This window comes from Stylophora pistillata, chromosome 13, assembly GCF_964205215.1.
Source record: "Stylophora pistillata chromosome 13, jaStyPist1.2, whole genome shotgun sequence".
Classification (NCBI taxonomy): Eukaryota; Metazoa; Cnidaria; class Anthozoa; order Scleractinia; family Pocilloporidae; genus Stylophora; species Stylophora pistillata.
This window is the reverse complement of record NC_142531.1, coordinates 8,970,462-8,992,809: the sequence shown is the minus strand read 5'-3', so window position 1 is coordinate 8,992,809 and position 22,348 is coordinate 8,970,462. Positions and strand designations below refer to the sequence as shown.

Genomic DNA, 22,348 nt, shown 5'->3' with positions numbered 1-22,348 from the left:
GAAGTAACAACTTGGAGAAGAAGCACTATTTTAGTTCCAGACGGTAAAAATGGTCGCGACTTTATTGACCGGTTAACGAAGCACATTGACGATTGGAACAATAGATCACCCATGCAACACCTTGCGCTAAAAGCCGCTATTGCTCTTCTCGCTGTTGCGCTACAAAAGCCTGGTTAGAGGTCGAAAGCAAAGGAACATCAAGAATGTCTTGAGAAACGATTAATACTGTGGAGAAATGGCGAGATTGAGTCCCTATTACGCGAAGGGAGAATGATCCAACGGCGCTTATCAAAGTCGAATTAACAAGAATGATCCACCAAATAAAGCACGCATTTTTGCAAAGTTGGTCATGTATGACCAGATTAATTCGGCCTGCGATATCTCAGTCAGGATGATAGCGGAGAAGTATTACCGCTGACCGACGATGTTGTGAGACAACTGAGAAAAAAACACGCTGATGCGCAGAGGGCCAAGCTAGGGTCGATGCTGTTCGGGCCTGTGGAAGATATACCTGACTTAGTGTTTCAAGGGATTAATGAAGAGCTTGTGAGAGAAGCTGCATTAAGAACTAAGGGGTCTGGCGGCCACTCGGGTGTGGATGCCAATGGCTTCAAGAGAATCTTGACATGCAAGTCTTTTAAGAGATCAAGTATCAACCTATGTGAGTCTATTGCTACACTCACAAGAAGACTGTACACGGAATTTGTTGATCTGCTGACCATTGAACCTATCATGGCCAGTCGCCTTATTCCGCTCGACAAGGGTAACGGCGAGGTGCGCCCAATTGGTGTGGGCGAGGTGATTAGAAGAATAATTGGCAAATGCGTTACAAGAGTCACAAAACAAGATGTGATCAACGCTCGTGGGGCCATGTAGGTCTTCGCTGGTCAAAAGAGTGGCGGGGAAGCCGCAATACATGCCATGCGCAATATCTTTGATGAAACTGATACCGCCTTACTAGTTGATGCCTCCAACGCCTTCAATTCACTAAACAGAGCGGCTGCGCTTAATAACATCAGAGTGCTATGCCCATTGATCGCCATCTATGTAACTAACACTTATCGAGTTCCTGTGCGCCTTTTTGTGGTTGTTGGTAGTGAGCTTAAATCTGCAGAAGGAACCACACAGGGAGACCTCTTAGGTATGTCAATGTATGCTACAACCGTTAATGTCGTTACTTCAAAGTCGAAGTACTGCAAAACAATGCTGGTTCGCGGATGATGTTACTGGAGCAGGATCCCTAGAAGAGGTTAAGCAATAGTGGGATGACTTGAGAGATGCTGGTCCGACCCTTGGATACTATCCTAACTCCAAAAAATGCTGGCTTGTTGTTAAGCCGGGAAAGGAAGGCCGCGCGAAAGAAATGTTTGCAGGGACTGGTATCAACATCACGACCGAGGGACGCAAACACCTTGGCGCTGCGCTGGGCTCTCGGTCTTATCTTGAGCAATATGTGGGTAGCAAGGTGGAAGATTGGGTGAAAGAAGTGACGAGGTTGGTGGAGTTTGCAAGATCTCAGCCACAAGCTAGCTACGCAGCATTCACATTTGGGCTTCGACACCGGTGGACGTACTTTATGAGAACACTGCCGGATATTGAGAACCTACTGCAGCCTTTAGAGCGTGCAATCTCGGATGTACTTATACCGTCGCTCATAGAACGTAACTGTTCTGAGGAAGAGCGTAGTCTAGTAGCATTGCATGTGCGTATGGGAGGCCTTGGGCTCAGTAATCCATCTGATACTGCGGATGTGGAGTATTCAGCGTCTGTTCAGGGGTAAACGCTCCACTTGTAAGCAAAATAGAGGCGCAATCCCATGAGACCCAAGAAAAGGCCGAGGTACAACGACTGGTTTACGTCACCCGGAAAGAAAAGGATGATAGATTAAAAGAAAAGCTTGAGGAGGTGAAGGCCTTATTGCCAGAGAGAGAGAGCCGTAGACCTGGCCTGTGAAAAAGGCGCATCCAATTGGCTTACAGTTATTCCTCTCAAAGACATGATCTCTACAAGCGGGAATTTCGGGACGCTGTGACACTTCGATATGATTGGCAAATACCCGATAATCCATCAGTATGCGTTTGTGGGAGCTTGTTTACAGTGGATCACGCAATGATCTGCCAGCGTGGAGCCTTAGTCATTCAGCGCCACAGTGAAGTACGCGATGTACAGGCCGAGCTGCTTGACATGGTTTGTTACGATGTGCAGGTACAACCGGCTTTACAACCTATTACAGGCGAAGAATATGCCAGAGGGACTAGCCTAGCCCCTGACGCACGCCTCGACGTCCACTGTAGGGGTTTCTGGGAGCGACCGAGGGCTGCTTTTTTCGATATAAGGGTGTGTCATCCCAATGCAGACTCACACAGAGATCTTAGCCCCAAGCAGATTTACAGGATTCAGGAAAATGAAAAGAAGCGAAAATACAACTCTCGTGTCACAGAAGTAGAGCAAGGCACTTTCACCCCACTGGTATTTACAACGACGGGGGAGATGGCTGACGAATGCCTGAGGTACCACTCAAGATTAGCCGAGCCATTATTTGCAAAAAAGCAAGAGAGCTACACCGCAACAATTTCATGGGTCAGGGCGAAAGAGTCCTTAGCAATTTTGCGGATCGCGCGCCAATGTCTAAGGGGATCTAGAACCCCGAGAAGGAGGAACTTAGACATTAAAGACAAATACCTGGAAGTAGAGAAGGGTCGAGTAAGACTTCCTTAAACTCATCAGTTATAGATTATTTTTATTATGTTTATAGTAAATTTTTCTTATTATACTTTTGCGTTGAACTATTGAAGACTTTGTATTTCCTTTGCCAAGAGACTTAAAGTAAGATATAGACCACCTAAGCAACACATTATAATTTTATTATTCATAGCCATATAATTATGTAGTTTAGGCTAGTGATATTTTTTTCTTAAAAAGAGAATTGTAACTTGCAAGATTTTTTATTTTTACTTTCAGTTTTATACACTTTCATGTTAGATTCCGGATTGTATGAAGTTACTCAATAAAGGTTATCTTGTCCAACAGAAGTCAGATAAAAGACATCGTTATTATACTCGTATTCGAAAGGAAATTCTGTGGTCTGATTGGTCGACCTACCCTACTTATAGCCCGTAAAAAAAAAAAAATGCGCTGTTTCGCCAATTGTGAATCAGTTTGATCTATACAAAAATAAAACACAATAAAAAAAAAACAAGGAAAAACTTTTAAAAAAGCAGTAGTATTGCAGTCTCTATCAAGAGAGTGAAGACCAATAGACAAGAAATACTTACCACCCATTGCGAATGCAAAGGACTCGGGCCTAAAACCCCCTAAACTATCGCCATCCTTTCGAAACCTCGAGGTCTTCTTCTTCTTCTTCTTTTAGTAAGCTAATCGTTTAATAGAGAGACATTACAATGCAAGCGCTGGTCTCTGTTCAGTTCGTTTAGTAAATAGGAGTGTTAGCTTGTCGTGTTTTTAACCAGTTTTTTCAGAAGAATCAGTAAGAGAGAGAAGTCGGTTTTTATAATCTGTTCGCTTACCCGAATCTGCTAACCTGAAGCGAGAAACCTGTTTTTACGACCCGCCACAGAAGTAAGTTTCCGATCATGTTTTTCTTGAATTTTGCCACGAGATCATGATTAAGACTTAATTTGTGTTTTACTGATTTCCAATTACAAATGTATTTCTCTTAGATCGAATAATTATTAAAGCTTGGATAATATTATACGATTTATGGTGGTCGTCTGAGCTGACCAGTTCCGAGTAAGGAAACAGTCTCTACCGAACCCTAGAACCCTCTCGACAAAATGTGATGGGTCGTGTATAACAAACATGCACGGCCTGGTAGTTTGGGTCCCAGTGAGATCTTAAATTAGCTTCAATGACCCACAAGGTCATATCGTCGAACAAAAAGAGCCCTTCATTACAATTATTGTGGACGTTCCACAAGTTCAAGTTTAATCAACAGTGCCTGTAGTGTTTATATACATCCTACTTCACTCAGTCATTGGTTACGGTTCGATCGGTTGTGGGAGGAAAAACAAAGAAGCTCGCTGAAGAAACGAAATCGGACGTTTTTTTTTGGTACGGTAAGTGGTGGCACTTTCCTTCGGTTCATGTCCGTGAAGTCTAACAGGCGTGCCGATTACAAATTGATTCGCGTCTGTTTCTTTCATGAGCATGCCACGACTGTTAACTTCACATTTACCGGCAGTAAATCTTAGCCTCAGATCTGCTGGTGCGATTAAAGTATAATGTCGTAGTAAAGTTAACCTATAAGCACGACTGCAAATCAGGGACGGTGTTTGTAATATTCGCCAGTGTTTTAAGCAACTTCCATATCATTATCAAAGTTACTGAACTGTCCCCTCTAAAAAGAGTTGCCATTAACACGATCAGTTGCAGTTGATGATTTCCTCAGGGCTTTTTTTAAACTCACCCACGCACGAAAGGTAAGAAAATTAAGAGGGCACTGTATAGTTTAAAGCCAGCCATTTTCCGTGATTTAATTCCACGCTCGACTTACTTTACGACCTTGATGTAGGTAATATCGCTTGTTGTGACAAAAAAAAAAACCAATAATTGATCACGCGAGCTGAACATTTGATGTTAAACGCCAAATCTTTCTTGTTACACGGTGGGAGCAAGAATTTTAGGTTCTTAATGCGAGAGCAAACACACAAAAGTGTTTTTCTGAAAGACAATCAAGCATGTACACGTTCGAATCTTTGAGTTTTGTGTTGTTCCGCTTACAATGTTGCAGACATTATTGTGACATGCAAATACGCGTATGGCAGTCAGGCGACAGATACGATGACGGATAAGGAATTTTATTACCGCGGGCTAGCCCACACAAACTATTTGTATTTACGGCTACATAGAGCTTCTGAACATAATATGGGATATGATAATACCAAAAGTTATGATCAGTAATGCTTGAATAAGAGAGACGCCCAATCCTTCAGAATTGCTCGATGCATTTACATTCTTTAGTATTTAAATCTATTTTCCATAAGAAGAGTTGATATTACGATAAAATCCTGTTTGCTTTTTTTTTTTAGACAGATTTAATCCTTTAGTCCCTTTACTGTAATTAATTGGCTTCAGGAAATTTTAGCTTGATTACTTTTGTTAATGATGCTCGAAAAGTTTCAGTTACATAGGGGCTCTCAAGATAATTCGATTGGCTTTCAAAAATATTTACCATCGTAATGCCAAGACTGAAGAACGCCGTAGCTTTCAAAACACGGCACAAGCTAACAAGAAGATAATTTCCTGATAAGAACTTGACATTTCGCGATTCTTGACAAACGAAAATGGCATGGCCGTGAACTTAACGTACGGTTTGAAGGGCAGCTGAGTGCTAGTTTGGTGCGAATCATTTAAACCGTGACCAGCAAAGTGCAACCTAGACTGACGGGTTTTCCTAACTTCTATCTTTTTGTTTTGTTTTTCTTCGCGAAAATGAAAAGAGCAGCTCGAGTTACTTTTCCACGATCCTTTTCCTCAGATTTCACTGATAACGATGGAACAAAACTCAGAGTTTAATTCAAATACTGTCTTTCAACCTGGCTCAAAATCGGAATGCAGTCGATATCAGAGTGGAGAAAAAGTGCAAAATAAAGAAGAGCACGCGTTCTGTTCTCAAGCCTTTTATCGACTCAGTTTTTTTCTCTGTAGCCTGTGAACAAGTGGATTGAAGGCTGACGTCACTCGCACCTAGCCACGCCTCTTTGGTTTTTCTTTTCCTTCTCGCGAGTGACCGATGGCGACGATTATAGCGCTGGAATAGAGAAGAAGGCTGAGGATAAGAAAACGCCTTTCCGATCTGATGAATTATTATCTTTTATTAAAATCGAAGTAATTTAATTTATCTCCTCATTTCCTTCGATCGTTAGACTTTGACATGATGAGCGGAACCAAGGACAAGTGTGAGCTGTTGATAATAGCTAATCTGGCTGAGCAGGCAGAAAGATATGATGGTGAGTAACCCATTTTATTTCTCGTGCGTGTTTTAGTCGAAAAGCGTTCTAAGTCTCATCGTTACATCGCTAATGGGAACCAAGACTTATCTGAATTGTCGTAATTTTAGCAGACTTTTCATTCTACAGCTGAGAATAAACGCTATTGATAGACGCGCCTTCTACATTTTTTTACTTAAGACATGCTTGAAGCTATGAAAAGCATAGTGGTAATATCTAAAGTCCTGGAGACGGAGGAGCGAAATATGCTGTCTGTGGCCTACAAAAACGTCATCGGTGCTAGACGTGCAGCGTGGAGAATATTCAGTGGCCTTGAGGCAAAGCACGAGGAGGACCCTAAGAGCAAAAAAACTGCCACAGAATACAGAGAGAAAGTAGAGAAGGAGATACAAGAAATATCTTCTGGAATTTTGAAACTTTTAGATGATCATCTCATACCGAACGCTGACACAGATGAGTCTAAAGTATTTTTCTATAAAATGTAAGTGAATTTGAGTTTAATCAAATGGGTGATATTTTAATGTTAAGGACCACTCATCGTTTATCACCGTAAGGGGGGGGGGGTGGGTGGGGGTCACAGGATTCTTCGGAGACATCACCAGTTTTTTCGGGAAAAACGATGGAGGGTTAGTTGGTCTTTACAAGAGTTCAAAGGGGAGAATATAGAAAACTGCCTGCCAGTGAGGGTGGTCATTACATTACTTCAGAGCCCTATGGGGAGTTCAGGTAAATGTTATTGTGACTTAACAAAACTCCCCCTAATTCCCCCCTCCCCCATCCGGCGAGAGATAATGACCAGTCCCTTGGTAGTAAATTGAGTTTGCCTCGCCTATCTCTTTATTTATATGCTCTCCTTTGACAGAACTCCCTTGCGCACTCTCATTTCACCCCCTCCCCCTACAGACACCATACATTTTCCTTTTCTCCAACCAATCAAACTATCTCCATCTTTTTTCCTTACTCTCCTCTGATTCCCGAAGACTGCATATGAATAAATCTCCCAACCCTTCGGCGTTTTTCCGGTTTTATAGTTGTGTTCGCATTGGTTTTACGTCAGCGACTAATGGCCGAAGCCGGCGTAATTTTAAGAGTGGCACATGTCGTTAACTGTATCCCACTCTTTGAACCAACTGAGATGCAAAGTCATCCCCACTCCACTTCCTCCCTTACTGTCCTCTGTTGCCCTTAAAGTGCATGTGACACGTGTCCCAACCCTTCGGCCATTCTTAGGTTTCATAGTTCTGTTTTCTTCAGTCTAGCCTCAGCGATTAATGGCCAAAGCTGAGGTACAATTTTTAGGGAAGAGCGTGTTGTGAACTGTCAGTCCCATTTTATGAACTTGCTGAGATGCTAATTAGGGAGCCTCGTGGTTGGTGCGCTCGACTCTGGATCGAGTGGTCCGGGTTCGAGCCCCGGCCGGGACATTGTGTTGTGTTCTTAGGCAAGAAACTTTACTCTCACAGTGCCTCTCTTCACCCAGGTGTATAAATGGGTACCGGCAAATTTAATGCTGGGGGTAACCCTGCGATGGACTGGCTTCCCATCAAGGGGGGAGTAGAAACACTCCTAGTCGCTTCATGCTACAGAAACCGGAGTTAAGTACCGGCCTAATGGGCCACTAGGCTGGTAAACAGACTTTACCTACCTGAGATGCTAATTATAAGCGCGCTGTGATGTTGGAAACCTATCTTGAAGTTCTCCTAACCTCCCAAGTTGAGAATCACGCCTAGAAACGAATTTAAAGAACGTTCTTACGCCTAAGCGATGGATATAGCTCTAAGACACAGTGAGCTGCATTGTAAATTAAGCGTAAAAAATCTCCCATGGAAACGGTAGCAGGACATGCAACATGCCAAAAAAAGTGGAGTGCTATGCCCACTTTGGTTCATGAGGAAGTCTTCCCTTAAACAAAGAGAGAGAGTTGCGGTATCACTGGCGCAACAATTTTCATCCGAGTGCCTAAACCAATGCGGGGTTGACCATGACGGTTTGTTACCTCAACCAATCAACCAATCATCGACAATAAGATACAAAACCTTAGATAATCGGGACTTTTCCTTGTATGTGTTTACTTTGAATTTTCATTATAGCTCCTTGAACACTTGTCTTTGTCTCGAGGAGTTATCTTGATGAATGAATATCGCTCTACATCAGATGGCCCTTAAGGCAAACATCTTCCAGAAATTTGGTCTTTGAGGGAGAAAAATGCTAGGCCGTCCGCTTATAGGTGGAGTTCTGATCCATTCTGCGGGAGTAGGGAGAGGGAAGTTTAGTCAAGCAATATCTCTGGCGGCTCTGTGATCTTCGGCTGCTACCGATGAAGACGAGTGGGTGTATCCTGGCCACGATTGATCTTTCCTCTTTTTTCCTGATTTCCAGGAAGGGCGACTACTACCGATACCTCACAGAGATTTTACAAGGCGATGAACGTAAAACCCCATCAAACCAAGCGTTGGAGGCCTACAAAGCTGCAGAGGAAGTTGCCTCCGGGCTGCAGTCTACACACCCCATCCGACTGGGCTTGGCACTCAACTTCTCCGTGTTCTACTATGAGATACTAGATTCTCCAGATGCTGCTTGTAAATTGGCGAAGGCGGCGTTCGAGGAGGCCGTGAATGATCTGGATCCCAAAGGAAACGAAAGCCAATACAAAGAGAGCACTTTGATTATGCAGCTTCTCAGAGATAATTTGACCCTATGGACCTCGGAAATGCAGGAGGGAGGTGAGTGCGGCACAACCTTGGAGAGATTTTCAGTTGAAAGTCGAGAGCAATCCGATATCGCTTTGGTTTTGCACTATTGCACTCTCAGTCAGGATTGATAATAATAATAATAATAATAATGATAACGATAATGATAATGATAATAATAATAATAAATGTGATTGTGTAGTTTAATCGTCCGGGTGATTGTATTCCTGCGAAGGGCTGATGTCGGTGGGGGTGACTAGCTAGTGACCGACGTTTCGACAACCTGAAAGTAAATCATGGGTGAACAGATTTCAAACGAAGAGACTTTTAACCCCTTCCTTAAAGACCCTAAAGAAGCGCAGACCTTTACGTGATTACAATTTCCTTGAAACGATTTTTTTTTACAGAAAATTGGGTTACGGTTAGATTTAACTTAGTAAAGCGTTCCATTAAAAGGCCTTTGCCGGAATATTTCTGTAGGTGTGTCAGAGCTACACTCCCAGACAGATTTGTCGGGACACGAACTGTCCCCTCCGGTGTACCCCTCTCATTGTTGGTCCGGAAGAAAGAGAGAAAAAAAAGTGATTTACTCACTAAACTGTTACCTAGGTAACCTAAGGCAAAAGAAAGATCGCCAATCATGCATTTCGGTTAGTACGAAGGTGCTACGAAAGTGTCAGGGTGGATTTCCTTGCCTATTTGGGGAAGTCTCTTGAGTCCTTATGAGTACCGAAGACATTTTTCCTCCCTAAAACATCTCTACAATATCAAGCAGACAAATGATGAGAATAAAGAAAAATATAAATCAGGGGATTATTGATCCAATACTAAATTTTTGGAACTCAGAGCATCATGAGAGATATATGGGAGGCAGTAAAGAAAAATAACTAATCACAACTTGGGCGCGAGAGGGTTAACTGCATGACTGATTAATGCAATATTCTATTTTTCATTTTCAGGTGTGGAGGACGACTGAGTCAGGCATATCTATTGTCAACATCGACAAAACTTACATGGTCTTTAGAAAAATTATTCTTGATGATGACTGAAACACTTATGATAGAAATAACATTTTATTTCTAAAAGAATGTGGCCTTCTTTAAACGAAGGAAAATTAATGGGAAGTTGGATAGCTTCTAATAAAATGGAAAAAAAGTAACACAAACTTTAATGACAGCACAGTCAACAGTAGCATTCTTAATTATAGGCTACAATTAAGGATGTTTTTTTAGCCTAAGAAGCGCCGACTGTAAGAATTTTTTCTTTCGCAATGTTACTAGACGGTCTAATGTACGCTTCACTTTTCGGTTCCATACCCTCAGTTGTGGTACAACCTCTTTCCAGGGATAAACTAGTCATTTGATGAAAGTTACAGTTCTTGGAGCGAGATAACCTGAAAAAAAAGAGGCGTCTTTGTTTTTACCCCTCGAAACGTACGGAAACCGTAACTGTCAGCAATATGATTATAGGGATACAGCTTTGCTCAAAAATAACCTCCTTACCTCCCCCAACGTTGGCAGTATATGGCAGTCAATTTTCTAAAGCCTGCCTCTTTATACTCTGTCAGGTGGGGGAGGGGAGTGGTGGCGACAAATGATCCCCCTCTCAGTCCTCCTGAAAAACACGGAATCCTTCCAAAATCCCCCCCCCCCCCCATCCTACTCGGCGATAAATAACGATTGGTCCCTAATAATAATAAGTTAAGAAAGAAAAATTCACTAAAAGTTGTAGTTCGATTAAAGCTTCTTAATTCTTTCAGTCTATATTTTTGTAGTAAGGCCGCGGAGTGGGAGAAATAAGAAGACAAAATATAATTGGAAGTTAGAAAGAGCTTTGAATGACACGTAGCCTCCTGTCTGAGAAATATCATTAATGTACCTGGCTTTGCCAACTTGAACTCAAGAGCTGATACTTTATTGTAAATAAACACCTGACAACTTTACATGATGACTCGCACTCAGCGGTGAAGAGAGTTGGGGCACGCTCACATCACTCGCTCTCATCGCTTTTTCAGGCCTCTATTTCAGCTCTCTTCACGCTCCTTTGAAACAGCACCTTGGGTTATATAAAAGCGAACTGGTCATCAAACAGTTCCTTTATCTGAAAGAAAATCACAATCAATACTGGAAAATACTTCCTCTGGAGGTAAGTGGACGACATCACAATTTATAACATAACCAAAGTAAAGCGCGCGCTCTGATTGGTCAATTTAGCGTCCACCATTTGCTCATGGGTGCACGCTGTGGTGTTTACCATTTGTTTATGCCGAGCTCAACATGGGCGCACATAAACTTCGTGAACCCAAATCCGAACAAATGCAAGGGAATGCTGATTTCCTTTCTGAGGAAAGACTCCACTCGAGAAAGTGAATTCACATAAAGTACTGGGGTCACCTTGTGTGACAACCTCAAATGGAATATCAACACGCAGGAGATGATAATCAAAGAGTGTAAGCGCCTGTACCTGCTGAGGGTATTAAAACGCGCTGGCGACCCTCAGCCACACCTCGTCGCAATTTATAACGCCATGGTCAGGTCTGTCCTAGAATACACCTGTCCTGTGTGGAGTATAAGCCTCCAGCATTATCTCAACGACCACTTGGAACGCACCATGCAAATAATTTACCCATGCTTTGGCTTCAACACAGCACTCTACCAGAGTTGTATACCTCGTTTAGAGGAAAGGAGGTGGAGCCTCTCTGCTCGGTAACCTTTAGTAAGACCTGTGACCCGCCTGCCCCTTCTTCGTAAACATCCCGCGACAGCAAGCTACTGTTCATGGCCGTGAAATGCGTTTCGCCAACCGTGTATTGTTACCGCGTTATGGAACTTTCAAAATAGCTTTTCCCCGTCGATGGCTTATTGATTTAAACCGCCTCCCGGTTAGCTCGGTGGATAGAGCGCTGGACTGTTGTGCGGGAGGTCGAGGGTTCTAGCCCCGGCCGGACCAACACTCAAGGTCTTAAAATAATTGAGAAGAATTTGCTACCTTTCTATAACATCAAGAAATGGTTAGATATTCTAGTCTTCTCGGATAGGGACGAATAAATGGAGGTCCCGTCTCCTGCAGGGTTGGGGTAGGAGACGTTAATTTCCCACACACGAGATTACTGTGTGATGGATGTCCTCCCCTGGGGTGGGATGGGTGGGAAGGTGAGATCGATAGACTGAAGCGGCTGCCAGAGGCGCCTGATATGCTGACGTCTGTTCTCAACCTTACACTGCACCCGTAATTCAGCCTCTGGGCTGCAAGTGGTCAGATATAAACTATATTACTATATTACTATATTACTATTACTATTGTAGTACATTTTCCCCCAATAGATAACACTTTTATCGAGGAATTGTAACCCCGGTCTTCTTGGAATCTTTGAACTTTCACTGCCCCGGGAGCATATTCTTAAAGTTTCTTTCTGGGTTTGTGAGGGAGAACGCCCTCTATGACGGGAACCATTAGTAAAATACACTCACATCTCATTTCACCCCTTTTTTAATGCAAACCCCACTCTGTAAAAGGATAATAACCTCCTTATTTATTTGTTGAAGAAAAACACAACCGTGCCCTCTAATTACTAAAAAGCCCACAACTCCGTGCAAACCTCCACATAATTACAGATCGGTCCCTAAATACCCTTAACCTCTTCAACAGCCAGTGAGAAATTCTGATAAAGTGAAGGGCGGTAAAATGAACAAACAGAGACTCTGCTTCTAGGCTTGGCTGAAACCATATATTATTGCAATCTCCACCCTTAATTGATTGTGTGATTCAAGCATCCTCATAACCTGGGGATGAGAAAGGAAGGGGGTACTGCTAATCAATAGACCACGTGGGAATGCTTCACACGAAAGAGTTACCCTATTCAGGCTACAGGTGTACTAATAAAATAATGGTACTTATCATCATATAAGGGGCAAAATTACTAAATTGTGATTGGTCAAGACAGAGGGCATTTTTTCTTAATTTTTGTAATTGCCCCGGGCAAAATTACTTGAAAATGATTGGCTGAAAATCGCTAAGCAACGGCTGCCAAGGTGAAGAAATTTCTGCTTGTTTTGTAACAATGGCGTCCCGTTTTGCGCGAGATCAGTAAGAAAACATTTTGCCCCTTATATTATAAACAAGTAATCACATGGTTCCTCGTAAAATTAAGGATTAATATCACATGTGTTTTCGGAAGTTGCAGAAATTGCCCTCGTCGCTGCGCGACTCGGGGAATTTCAGCAGCTTCCGAAAACACGCGTGACATTAATCCTTAATTTTACTCGGCCCCATGCGATTACCTATACAAATGGTACTTATGGTAATTAACACTTGATACCCAAACGGATTGCATATTCTCCCTACTGTACTCTATACATTTCCTAAGGTGCTGACTGGGAGACTTAATTTAACAATCAAGAGCTCCTTCAGTTGGTGATCATTTCCCTTATTCTCATGACCTTAGTGTGTGATGCAGGTGCTGATATCGTAAGGAGAAATTAGATGGTTGTCAATCCTAGGGGTCAAGGGTTGAAGGTGTCTGTCAGTGTCTTAACACTAGCTTTGGATGGCTAATTCCACAAAGTCGCTGGGGTCTGGCAGGAGCTTTTAGAGCCTGTATTCCCTAAGTATACCTGTCAAGTTATCTGGAAATTTTGATCTTCGATTCCCATAATTCTAGTTGCACTTACATCATCAGGCCATCTTTTAATTAACAATTATTCGCCGAAGGCGAGGTGAATATCGTCGAATAATCCCCGAGACGAAATCGAGGGGATTATTCGACAATATTCACCGAACCTGTGGCGAATAATTGTTTTAGTATAATTTCAGAGCTGAACAACAGAGAAATTTCTAAAATCATAACGTTTTAGTAACATCTATTAACATTTTATTTTAACATTTTATATAAACCGCGTGGAGCGGTTTATATAGCGTCATATAAGGAACCTCTCGACCAATTAGATTGCTGGAAACTCTTTACTCAGCTCTGAAATTATACTAATTACCAATAGTAACCATTCCACACACTTTTCATAAGTCAACTTTATTTTGACCAACTAAAATGTACAAACAGTTCCTCAAACACACTTTGAACTAACACATTTGCGTTTACTTTAACTGTCACTATACCAACTGGGTACTAATCAAATTGTCAAATGACTGGCAGCTTAAGTAATGTCATAGCATGGTCACAATTATTTTCTTACATAATTTTAGAAAAAGACTATATGCGTGGAATATCAGTTGACCTAAACAAAACATTCATGGATAATACTTTTTTTTCAAAATATATAATGATAAATCAACATAACAATCTATATATTTCATGCTATAGGTAGCAGTATACAAGTAACAACTCTGTGAGTATCTAAATGGTTAACAGTGACATGATGTAGAATGCCTTCATACATCATCTTGATCAATATCTTGCACATTCATATCTTCTTTGCCCTCCTCTGTAAATTCAAACAGCACACAGATCATTTTCATTAAAACAAAAACCCAAGACATATTTCAATAATGTTGTTCAGAGGAATAAGGAATTAAACCTCTCCTACCAGATGAGAGCCATTATGTCTTTGGGGCTGTAAGAATTTTTTCCGATTGTAAAGTTCGTAATGCTGGTGTTTTTTTTTTTTTTGGGGGGGGGGGGAGGGGGTGTTTCAGTGGTGGATCTGCTAAAAATAGCAGTGGGACTGAATGAGGAATGAAGTGGAGAAAATTAAGACTTGCTGAGAGGAAAACATTTCCAACTTGACTCTGCCACTTTTTTCGAGCATTGATACTTTTATTTTATTTTTCCCTGAGGATTTCATCAAACTTCCCAACCCAGACAGTTTTCCAACACCCATTAACATTCCAGAATGGAGGAAAGAGGCACAGTGAGAGCAAACTATGTGCAGCAGCTGAAAAAGGATGCTCCCGATAAAAAAAGAAAAACAAAAAAAAAACAAAACAAATTAAAACCATCCAAACATCTCTACCTGCACTTCAACATAAAAGAGACAAAGCTAGGATTTAAATGAGCAAACTGGTAATGCCAAAGGAGAATGAAGACTGATTGGCCAGTATAAAAAGTTGGTGTCTCAACAGAATAAAGTGTAATTTTAACACTTCATCACCCAAGATCTGATTGCTTATCCTCCCCTCTAGCTGCCGCTCATTTCCTAGTGAATTAGTAAGGGGAATTTGGTGTTAGATCATAATGCAGAAGATTCTCATCCCCTGCTTGTTAAATATTATATGGATATTGAAGGCAGAAGTTACATTTCAATCACTTCTAATTAACAAATGGTAAACAACACAGCATACACTATACACTATTGAGTTATGGATGTACGTGGGAGGTTGCTAAGCACGAAAGAAGCGCAAGAGTCGCTTGAGGTGATAGCCGAGAGCGACTCTAGCTTCTTGAGTGCTTAGCAAACCTCCCAAGTGCATCCATAACTCAATAGTGTACGCTGTGGTGTTTACCATTTGTTTTATAACATAACATTGATACATTGTAGCTAAAGAGTTCCCTTTTATTTAACAAATCTTACGTGACCAGAAAAAACAAGCGCGCACGGAAAAATAATCTTTGCATTTGCTCACATCAGCAGTGTACACCATGGGCAAATGGGGGACGCTAAATTGACCAATCAGAGCGCGCGCTTTACTTTGGTTATGTTATAATAGTTGAGGGGTTAAGTGCCTCGAGTTTTACTAGCATGGGGCACTTGATGTAATAAAAGTAAAAGTGGCCCTGGCAGTAGGAACTAAATCAAAGTACAACTAACCATCTCCCTGCATGTCGCAAGTCCAAAGTGTCAAGTTGTCTCTGAGTAACTGCATGATCAATGTGCTGTCTTTATATTTATCCTCCTCCAGAGCCTCTATCTTGATAATGGCCTCATCAAATGCTGTCTTGGCCAAGCGACATGCCCGATCTGGTGAGTTGAGGATTTCATAATAGAACACAGAAAAGTTGAGAGCCAGGCCCAAGCGGATGGCATTGGTGGATGCCAGTTCAACTTCTGCTAGATCAGAAGCTGCTTTGTAAGCCTCAAGTGATTTCTGTGCCGCATTCTTCCTTTCATCATCTTTACTAAATTCAGCCTTATAACGGAAATAGTCCCCTTTCCTGAAAAGTTGACACAACTCTCATTACTAATTAACTCAATATAGCAAAAGGTTTTATATTTATCTTTACTGGCAGTGGCAAGGGAGTATTTCCTGAGATTTTCAGCTAAGATCTTCACTTCCAAGGGTCCTCTAGAAACTATACCATGATAAATTTACAAACTTTTTCACCAAATTCAAGACTTTAGATTGCAGGTATCCCCCACCCCCCAGGTATTTTTGTGTGGATAAAAGCCTCTCCATCGGTACCACTGTATTGTCTGAGGAACCCGATGCCTCCAACAAACTAACATCCAATCTAAGTGAGCTTGAAATAATCTCAATGCCTCGTGCTGGAGAAATCCTGACAACCTCCATCACCCATTGACATCAGTCTAATGCACAGTTCAGGGTCTGCCCATATTGACAAGCCTCTAGTATTCATCACAATTCTTGTGTCACTACATATGGTTCACGCGCACTGAAGGGTTTGTAGCCACATTCAACATTGCAATATCCCTAAGAAAATTATCTTTATTTAGGTTGCATTTCAGTCGTTTAACAGCTGAAGTTGTGTTAAAAAGAAAAAAAATTATACAATTTTCTCTGAATGCAACAAGGATACCACTATCACTAAAGGCAAAGTTAGAGTAAATGAACATACTGCCAAAAAAAAAAAAAGTTGACACCGCATGTAGGTGGATGCAAGAATCAAGCAACTTCCTTTGCCACATCAAAACTCCTCCTCGTAACTAGGCCTATTGATTACTTAACTGGGAGGAAGAAAGCATTGCAAGGAGGTTCAACTCTGATTCATGAAGTGAATCCTGCCTCCTCTACACCTTAGTATCAGTCCACCAACTCTTCATACATTTCCTTAAATTTTTTAACACTCAGGAAATCCTTTACTCCGTGATAATTTCCTTTACTCTGGCAACCTTCATGTGTGATTCAATGATATTGTAAGGAGAAATTAGATGACAGTCACCCTCTGGGTTCAATAGGCTTAAGAGAGAATTGTGTGCATAACAAAGACCTGTTTTGAATTACAGAGGTCACTCTCACTAGGATTTCCTGTAGAGCTATACTATAGTCTATTGGCCAGAAATTTATCATCGGAATGACTTGGTCCAGACTGCTGAATAATTGACACTAAATGTTGCATGCTAGGACTGAACATGTTTATTTCTACAATAACTTTTTTCAGTGTACTTTGTGACAATAGATCATCTCTTCTTCTGAAGCTTATCAGCTTGTTGGAAATACCAAAAGTAACTGGCCCACTTTCAGGTCCATCTTATGCTTTATTGCTAGAAAAATGCATTCATGCAGCAATATCTATACTTCACTTTAATATCTCAAACAAAGTAAATCATACAATTCCCTATGTACAAGGGGAAATATGGATGAAAATTACATGTAAGACTTAAAATAATCATCACTATATCTGGACAAATTAAGAAAAAATGGAAAAGAGGAAGTGCAGATAATTTACAATTTAGAAGGCTTCCTTTGGGACTTTCTTTTGGAGTTGAGTTGACCTGAGAGTGGCCTAGGCCATTTCTACACTGTCATGTTACACTAATTGTACTTCAACCGGATATAAAACATGGATGTTGTTAAGAAATGGCTGTTAAGAGGCAAAGCCAAGCATGCGCTTACTAAAACCTAACCATTATACCCATGCAGGAATCATTCACATTCCATGCACACTATACAAAAAAAAAAATGCCAGTGGATATGCATGTCCTATAAACTAATAAGTTTCCATTTTTCCTTGAAATTCTTCAAGAGTCCTTGTCTTCTACATCTTGCACTTCAATGTCTATAATGTAACCAAACGTAATAACATTTAAGAGGGCTTAAAACATCAGAGCTGAAATTAGTTATTTGTCATTGCCAAACATTATTCCATTGTCTTGCTATTTTAAAATATTACCAGTCACTTGGCTTGCACTCTAGAGATCTTGTAAATATAAAGCCAGAAAAATTCATGCTGCAAACCCATACTACATTACAATTCCCTTTTTAGATATTTCACAAGTAACAGAAAAACAAATCTTTCAGCAAACTACAGCTCAAACTTTGAAGTCAAGATTCAGTCATCTTCATAGGGTTTTTGAAGTAGTGTGAAATACTGAAACAAATGCCACAAACTATATCCTTCAAGGCTAAATTCCTGCACAAGCAACAAGCAGAGGGTTCTAGATGACAACTTCTCTAAATTTATTCACAATAAGGAATCTCTTGGATTTGTGAAGGGCACAATGTCTTACAAAATAAAATCAAACAAAATAACATTGCACTGTTAAAAGCTACCTGATTAAATGCAATTAGAAGGGTTCAAATCAAAATATAATCTAAATCAAGAGAGAAAAACATACCATCTCCTTGGGTCTCTGATGTCCACAAAGTCAAGTTGTCCCTAAGGAGCTGCATAATTAAAGTGCTATCCTTATACTTGTCTTCTGACAGCTCTTCAAGTGCAGCAATAGCGTCGTCAAAGGCTTTCTTTGCCAATTTACAAGCTTCATCTGGTTCATTCTTTATCTCATAATAGAAAACGGAAAAGTTGAGGGCCAGTCCAAGTCTTATTGGATGTGTACATGGCAGATCCTTGGCATAATCATGAGCCTCTTCATACGCCTTAAGAGACTTCATAATTTCATCAGGAACTGAATCATCAGCTTTTTTGTCAGGAAGAAACTCAGCCTGATAGCGCCAGTAGTCTCCCTTCCTTCAAACAAAAAGTTACAGAAGGGGGGTTAGGAAAGAACAGGGATTTCCATAGACTGTTTTTTGAACTGGTAAAGTGGTGTTCAAGTCTAAACAACTATGTTATATGTAGGACTTAAACAGGATACTAACACATACACTGGACAGAATAGTGTAAAAGGATAACTTTCCATGACAAGCTCTGATTTCAAATCCCATGCAAAACAATTTTTTTTGGCTTTGTACACAAAGATAATGGAACACATTCATAGCTACTTTGGTTTCATGATAAAAAATGAGAAAGCCTGACTTCAACAGGATTTTATTGCACATGTTGTTCAAAAAACTTTGAAAAAGGATCCAAATGTTTCCAAGCTATCTGATTAGGTAAGACAAATTGTAAAAATGTTCGGAAACAAAGAAAAAAAAAATTCTGTCCCCCCCCCCCCAAAAAAAAGGAAAAATAAAAGGACAACACCATGGCTAGAAAACAGAAACAAATGATTACTGCATAAATCTTTCACTTCAAAAGAGATTTGGTCTTTGGCATGTTTCATGATGTATCTAAAGGACCACCTCCTCAATGTTTTGAACTCTTGGCATCTCACTTAAATTTTTTTTTTTTAACCGTAGCACAAGAAATAATTAATAAGGGGGAACCATAGGATATCAGTCCTGTGTAATACATGCTGGAAAATGACACCAAAATGAAGAGGAGAAAAACTTCACCAAATTTTAGTTTGTACAAAAGCAGAGCCACAACAAAATTAAAGCATTGCAATGTTGAGAATAAAAGCAGCAAAAAAAGGGAAAAAAGAAAACAGAAAGCTTATTTTGATTGGATGAACTGGATTTGTTGATTGGAGACTCTTGGTTCTATAACTCAAAGAATACAATGACACACTATACAAAAGTTTGTTTAAGCAGGATGGAAAAGGGTGCCAAAATGACATAGGTGCCACCCCTGCCAAATAAGAGCTATCAAACTGGTGGTGAAGGTTGTCTCGTTCACTCTCATGGACTTCAATTCATGTGATATGCGACACTTTCCAGCTGTTCATAGTATTTTTTCAGACCAATTTCAGGTTAGGTGTGAAACATTTTTTGCCCTCAAGCAAAACTAAAATTACATGGAGTGCAAGCTTTAAACAATGCTGTTTCTCTTGCTACACCCTTTAAAATTAGCTTGTTTTCTGGCTCAATTCTGGGCAAAAACAACTGTGCATCACTTTTGCTGACATAGAGATGCACTACTGCATTACCAATAAAAATTTTGGCATGAAGTTCAATAGCATCTCATCATTTCTTTCACAACAAGTGATGCCAGACACTAATTTTGCTTCCTGCCATTTTCTATAACTGACTGGAAACCAAATAAGTACCACTCTGAAATTACATGACAACAATAATAGTAATCTTACTGCTATTACTGTTGTCCAAAGTGTCTGATTATAGCCAAAACCAAAGAATCTGCTTTGTAAAACATATGGAAATCCCTGCTGGTGAAATCATGAGGGAAATGTTTCCTGATGACAGGGAACAGTACTGACATGCTTTACAACAATTTTATGACCATTAAGTCTTTGTTGTTAACAATTCTACAAAATATGTTTCCAGAATCAAAAATCAAGTATCAAAGATACTTCACAAGTGAGATCCTGCTTTCAATCAAAGGCTCCTTGGAACCACTCTATGGTACACTTTATCTTAGTTATTCACTTTTAAAACCCTCTGCCATCTCCTTCCAATACAATATGACATACCCTTAGATGACCAGCTTAATGTTAACTCAATAGGCTAGCAAGTGAAAGGAGGGAAAACCCATCGTGATAACTTTAGCTTATAGCCCAACAAAAGACACTTTTTTGAATTATGTTAACCACTCCATGTGCTTCATGCAAACTTTCCCATCTTTGTCCCACCCCCAGATATTTGAACAGGAGACACTGGCAAGACTGAGGACAGAACAATACCTTATAGCGGGGACAGGGAGCAAAGCAATCAATCTACATTTGATAGATAAATTAATTAAATCACAGATTATGAAGAAAGCAAATTTCCAAAAAAGCTCTGAACCAAAACCTCATTGCACAATGTCATACTGACCTCATACCACAAGGTAAAAACACAAACATGAATGTACATTAACACAGAAATGTTTAAATTGACTTCATAGAAAGGCAAAAACAAGGAATCTGAAGAATATTCATGGTACATTTTGCTGTTTGCTTTGTTATTTAAATAAGTAGCACCTACACTGAAATAAATAAATTATTAATAGTAGCCGATGTATGGTCTGTGGAAAAATAAATAAAGGTTCCTTTTGCCAGTTAGAACAGACCTGTAAAATCAGCCATTTCCTGTTCATTTTCTTCATATCAGGTCCAATTCCTCTTCAAAACTTACACAATTTCAATCTTGCCCACTGAGTATACATGCACATAACCCATTGCAATATTCATTATTTGAAATTTTCCTTGAAAATTTCCACAAAGAAGCCCGAGCCATGAAGTTATAGACTAGAATCCATCTGAGAAAGGAAATAATTCCTCTACGAAAACTGTCAATGTAATGGCACAATTTCAACTAATAACAAGTTTACAGCTGCACATGATGCAAGATATATCTGACAAAGAGCTTCAACAGCTAATAAAGAGTCCAAATATGTACATGTATAGTCTAACGTGTGTGATTTCCTCTCTCGATCACAGGCCCACATTTTCCCCTCCATTTTCTCAAATCCTACACACAAAATCCAGGCCTTTGGAAGACGTAAGACTGATAAGGAATCAACGCTTGCCCACTACGAATTTTTCAATGATCAATGGACTTTCGAGATAAATCATACGCAGTAGTAATCTAATTTATTATACAGAAATTATCAACATGTAGAATATGTCACTTACATTTTGTGATAGAACACTTTCGATTCCGGATCTTTTGCGTTCTCTATCAGGTTATTATCCAACAATCCTAGAATTTCATTGCAGATCTCTTTTAATTCCGTTTCCACGTTCTCTTTGTATTTTTGTATCACGCTTTTCTTGGGGTCGTCGTTTTGGGTTTTCTCCAGGCTTGAGAGAACGCGCCAAGAAGCTCTCCTCGCACCAATGACATTCTTGTAGGCAACCGAGAGTAAGTTACGTTCTTCTATTGAAAGTTCTCCGCCCTCCTGTGCTATTTCCTTCATGTGGTTTTTCATCTCTGCAATAAGAAGCATATGACACCTTCAAAATCTTTGGAACATAAATACGTGAAGCGGCAAGTAAACATTGCATTGATAGGCAGATCCAAACCCTGTCAAACTTCGAACAGAAATCATACTCTTGTTAAAATTTTACCCCATGACACTCCTTTAAAAACTAACGAAGACGGTAATTCGAACGGTCGTAATATTGGTAGTTTAACTCAAATCAGACAGTATACAGCCAAATTCCATGGATGAGCCATCCTACAACTCTCTGCAAAAAAACTTAAAAAAGAGGCCAAAAATCATTTACCAACCATCATAACGCTCCGCCTGCTCGGCCAACTTGGCCATGTAAACCAAGCTGTCTTTACTAGTCATGTCGATGGGCAAAACTACGAAAGATACCACTCGGATGAAACCGTTTGACTGAAACTCCCCGAACCGAAAAATTCAAGATGGATGCGGGGCGCGGTGAACGAGACAGTAATAATCACATGACCCTATGACGTTATGTGTAGTCGGGGCAACCAATTCAAATAGCTGAAAAGCTTTTAGTCAGCGGTCGCTACTTCCGTCATTACTCCATATAAACTTATACATGGTGTATACAGTTTCACTAAGTCAATCCGACCTGCTAAATATAAAATATAACAAAAAGAGAAACATAAATTTTTCTAACCTGTGAACAGGTCTTCTCTTTT

At 40.3% G+C, this 22,348-nt stretch overlaps 2 protein-coding genes and 1 pseudogene across 4 annotated transcripts; 2 read left to right on the top strand and 1 right to left on the bottom strand.

Moving 5' to 3' along the window:
- The first annotated feature begins 1,153 nt into the window (after positions 1-1,153).
- On the top strand, positions 1,154-2,718 carry LOC148717494 (uncharacterized; annotated as a pseudogene).
- Positions 2,719-3,868: 1,150 nt separating this feature from the next.
- LOC111332376 (14-3-3 protein beta/alpha-B) lies at positions 3,869-10,601 on the top strand. 2 transcript variants are annotated; one of them, XM_022937692.2, is made up of 5 exons: positions 3,869-4,071; positions 5,886-5,969; positions 6,150-6,450; positions 8,349-8,692; positions 9,619-10,601. In XM_022937692.2, exons 2-5 carry the CDS (start codon positions 5,894-5,896, stop codon positions 9,633-9,635), a joined length of 738 nt encoding a protein of 245 aa, XP_022793427.2. In that variant the 5' UTR covers positions 3,869-4,071; positions 5,886-5,893; the 3' UTR covers positions 9,636-10,601. The 2 variants fall into 2 exon arrangements, with proteins under 2 accessions (XP_022793427.2, XP_022793426.2); XM_022937691.2 differs by having other exon boundaries at positions 3,869-4,076.
- A 3,068-nt stretch (positions 10,602-13,669) lies between these two features.
- LOC111332375 (14-3-3 protein epsilon) lies at positions 13,670-22,152 on the bottom strand. Of its 2 annotated transcripts, none has more exons than XM_022937690.2 (4): positions 21,962-22,152; positions 21,364-21,661; positions 15,421-15,764; positions 13,670-14,097 (listed from the first exon to the last, which is right to left on the bottom strand). In XM_022937690.2, the coding sequence occupies exons 1-4, from the start codon at positions 22,023-22,025 to the stop codon at positions 14,045-14,047; spliced, it is 759 nt and encodes a 252-aa protein (XP_022793425.1). In that variant the 5' UTR covers positions 22,026-22,152; the 3' UTR covers positions 13,670-14,044. The 2 variants fall into 2 exon arrangements, with proteins under 2 accessions (XP_022793425.1, XP_022793423.1); XM_022937688.2 differs by lacking the exons at positions 13,670-14,097; positions 15,421-15,764 and adding exons at positions 16,257-17,567; positions 18,127-18,479 and having other exon boundaries at positions 21,962-22,149.
- Between the last annotated feature and the right edge of the window lie 196 nt (positions 22,153-22,348).

Bases quoted from the DNA above. Each gene is read 5' to 3' on its own strand.
- LOC111332376 (XM_022937692.2), top strand. From the start codon at position 5,894: ATGATGAGCGGAACCAAGGACAAGTGTGAGCTGTTGATAATAGCTAAT. The intron at 5,970-6,149 runs GTGAGTAACCCA...TTTTTACTTAAG, and splicing joins GCAGGCAGAAAGATATGATG to ACATGCTTGAAGCTATGAAA. The intron at 6,451-8,348 runs GTAAGTGAATTT...CCTGATTTCCAG, and splicing joins AAAGTATTTTTCTATAAAAT to GAAGGGCGACTACTACCGAT.
- LOC111332375 (XM_022937690.2), bottom strand. From the start codon at position 22,025: ATGACTAGTAAAGACAGCTTGGTTTACATGGCCAAGTTGGCCGAGCAG. The intron at 21,662-21,961 runs GTTGGTAAATGA...TTCTTATTGCAG, and splicing joins GCAGGCGGAGCGTTATGATG to AGATGAAAAACCACATGAAG. The intron at 15,765-21,363 runs GTAAGTGACATA...TCAACTTTTCAG, and splicing joins AAAGTGTTCTATCACAAAAT to GAAAGGGGACTATTTCCGTT.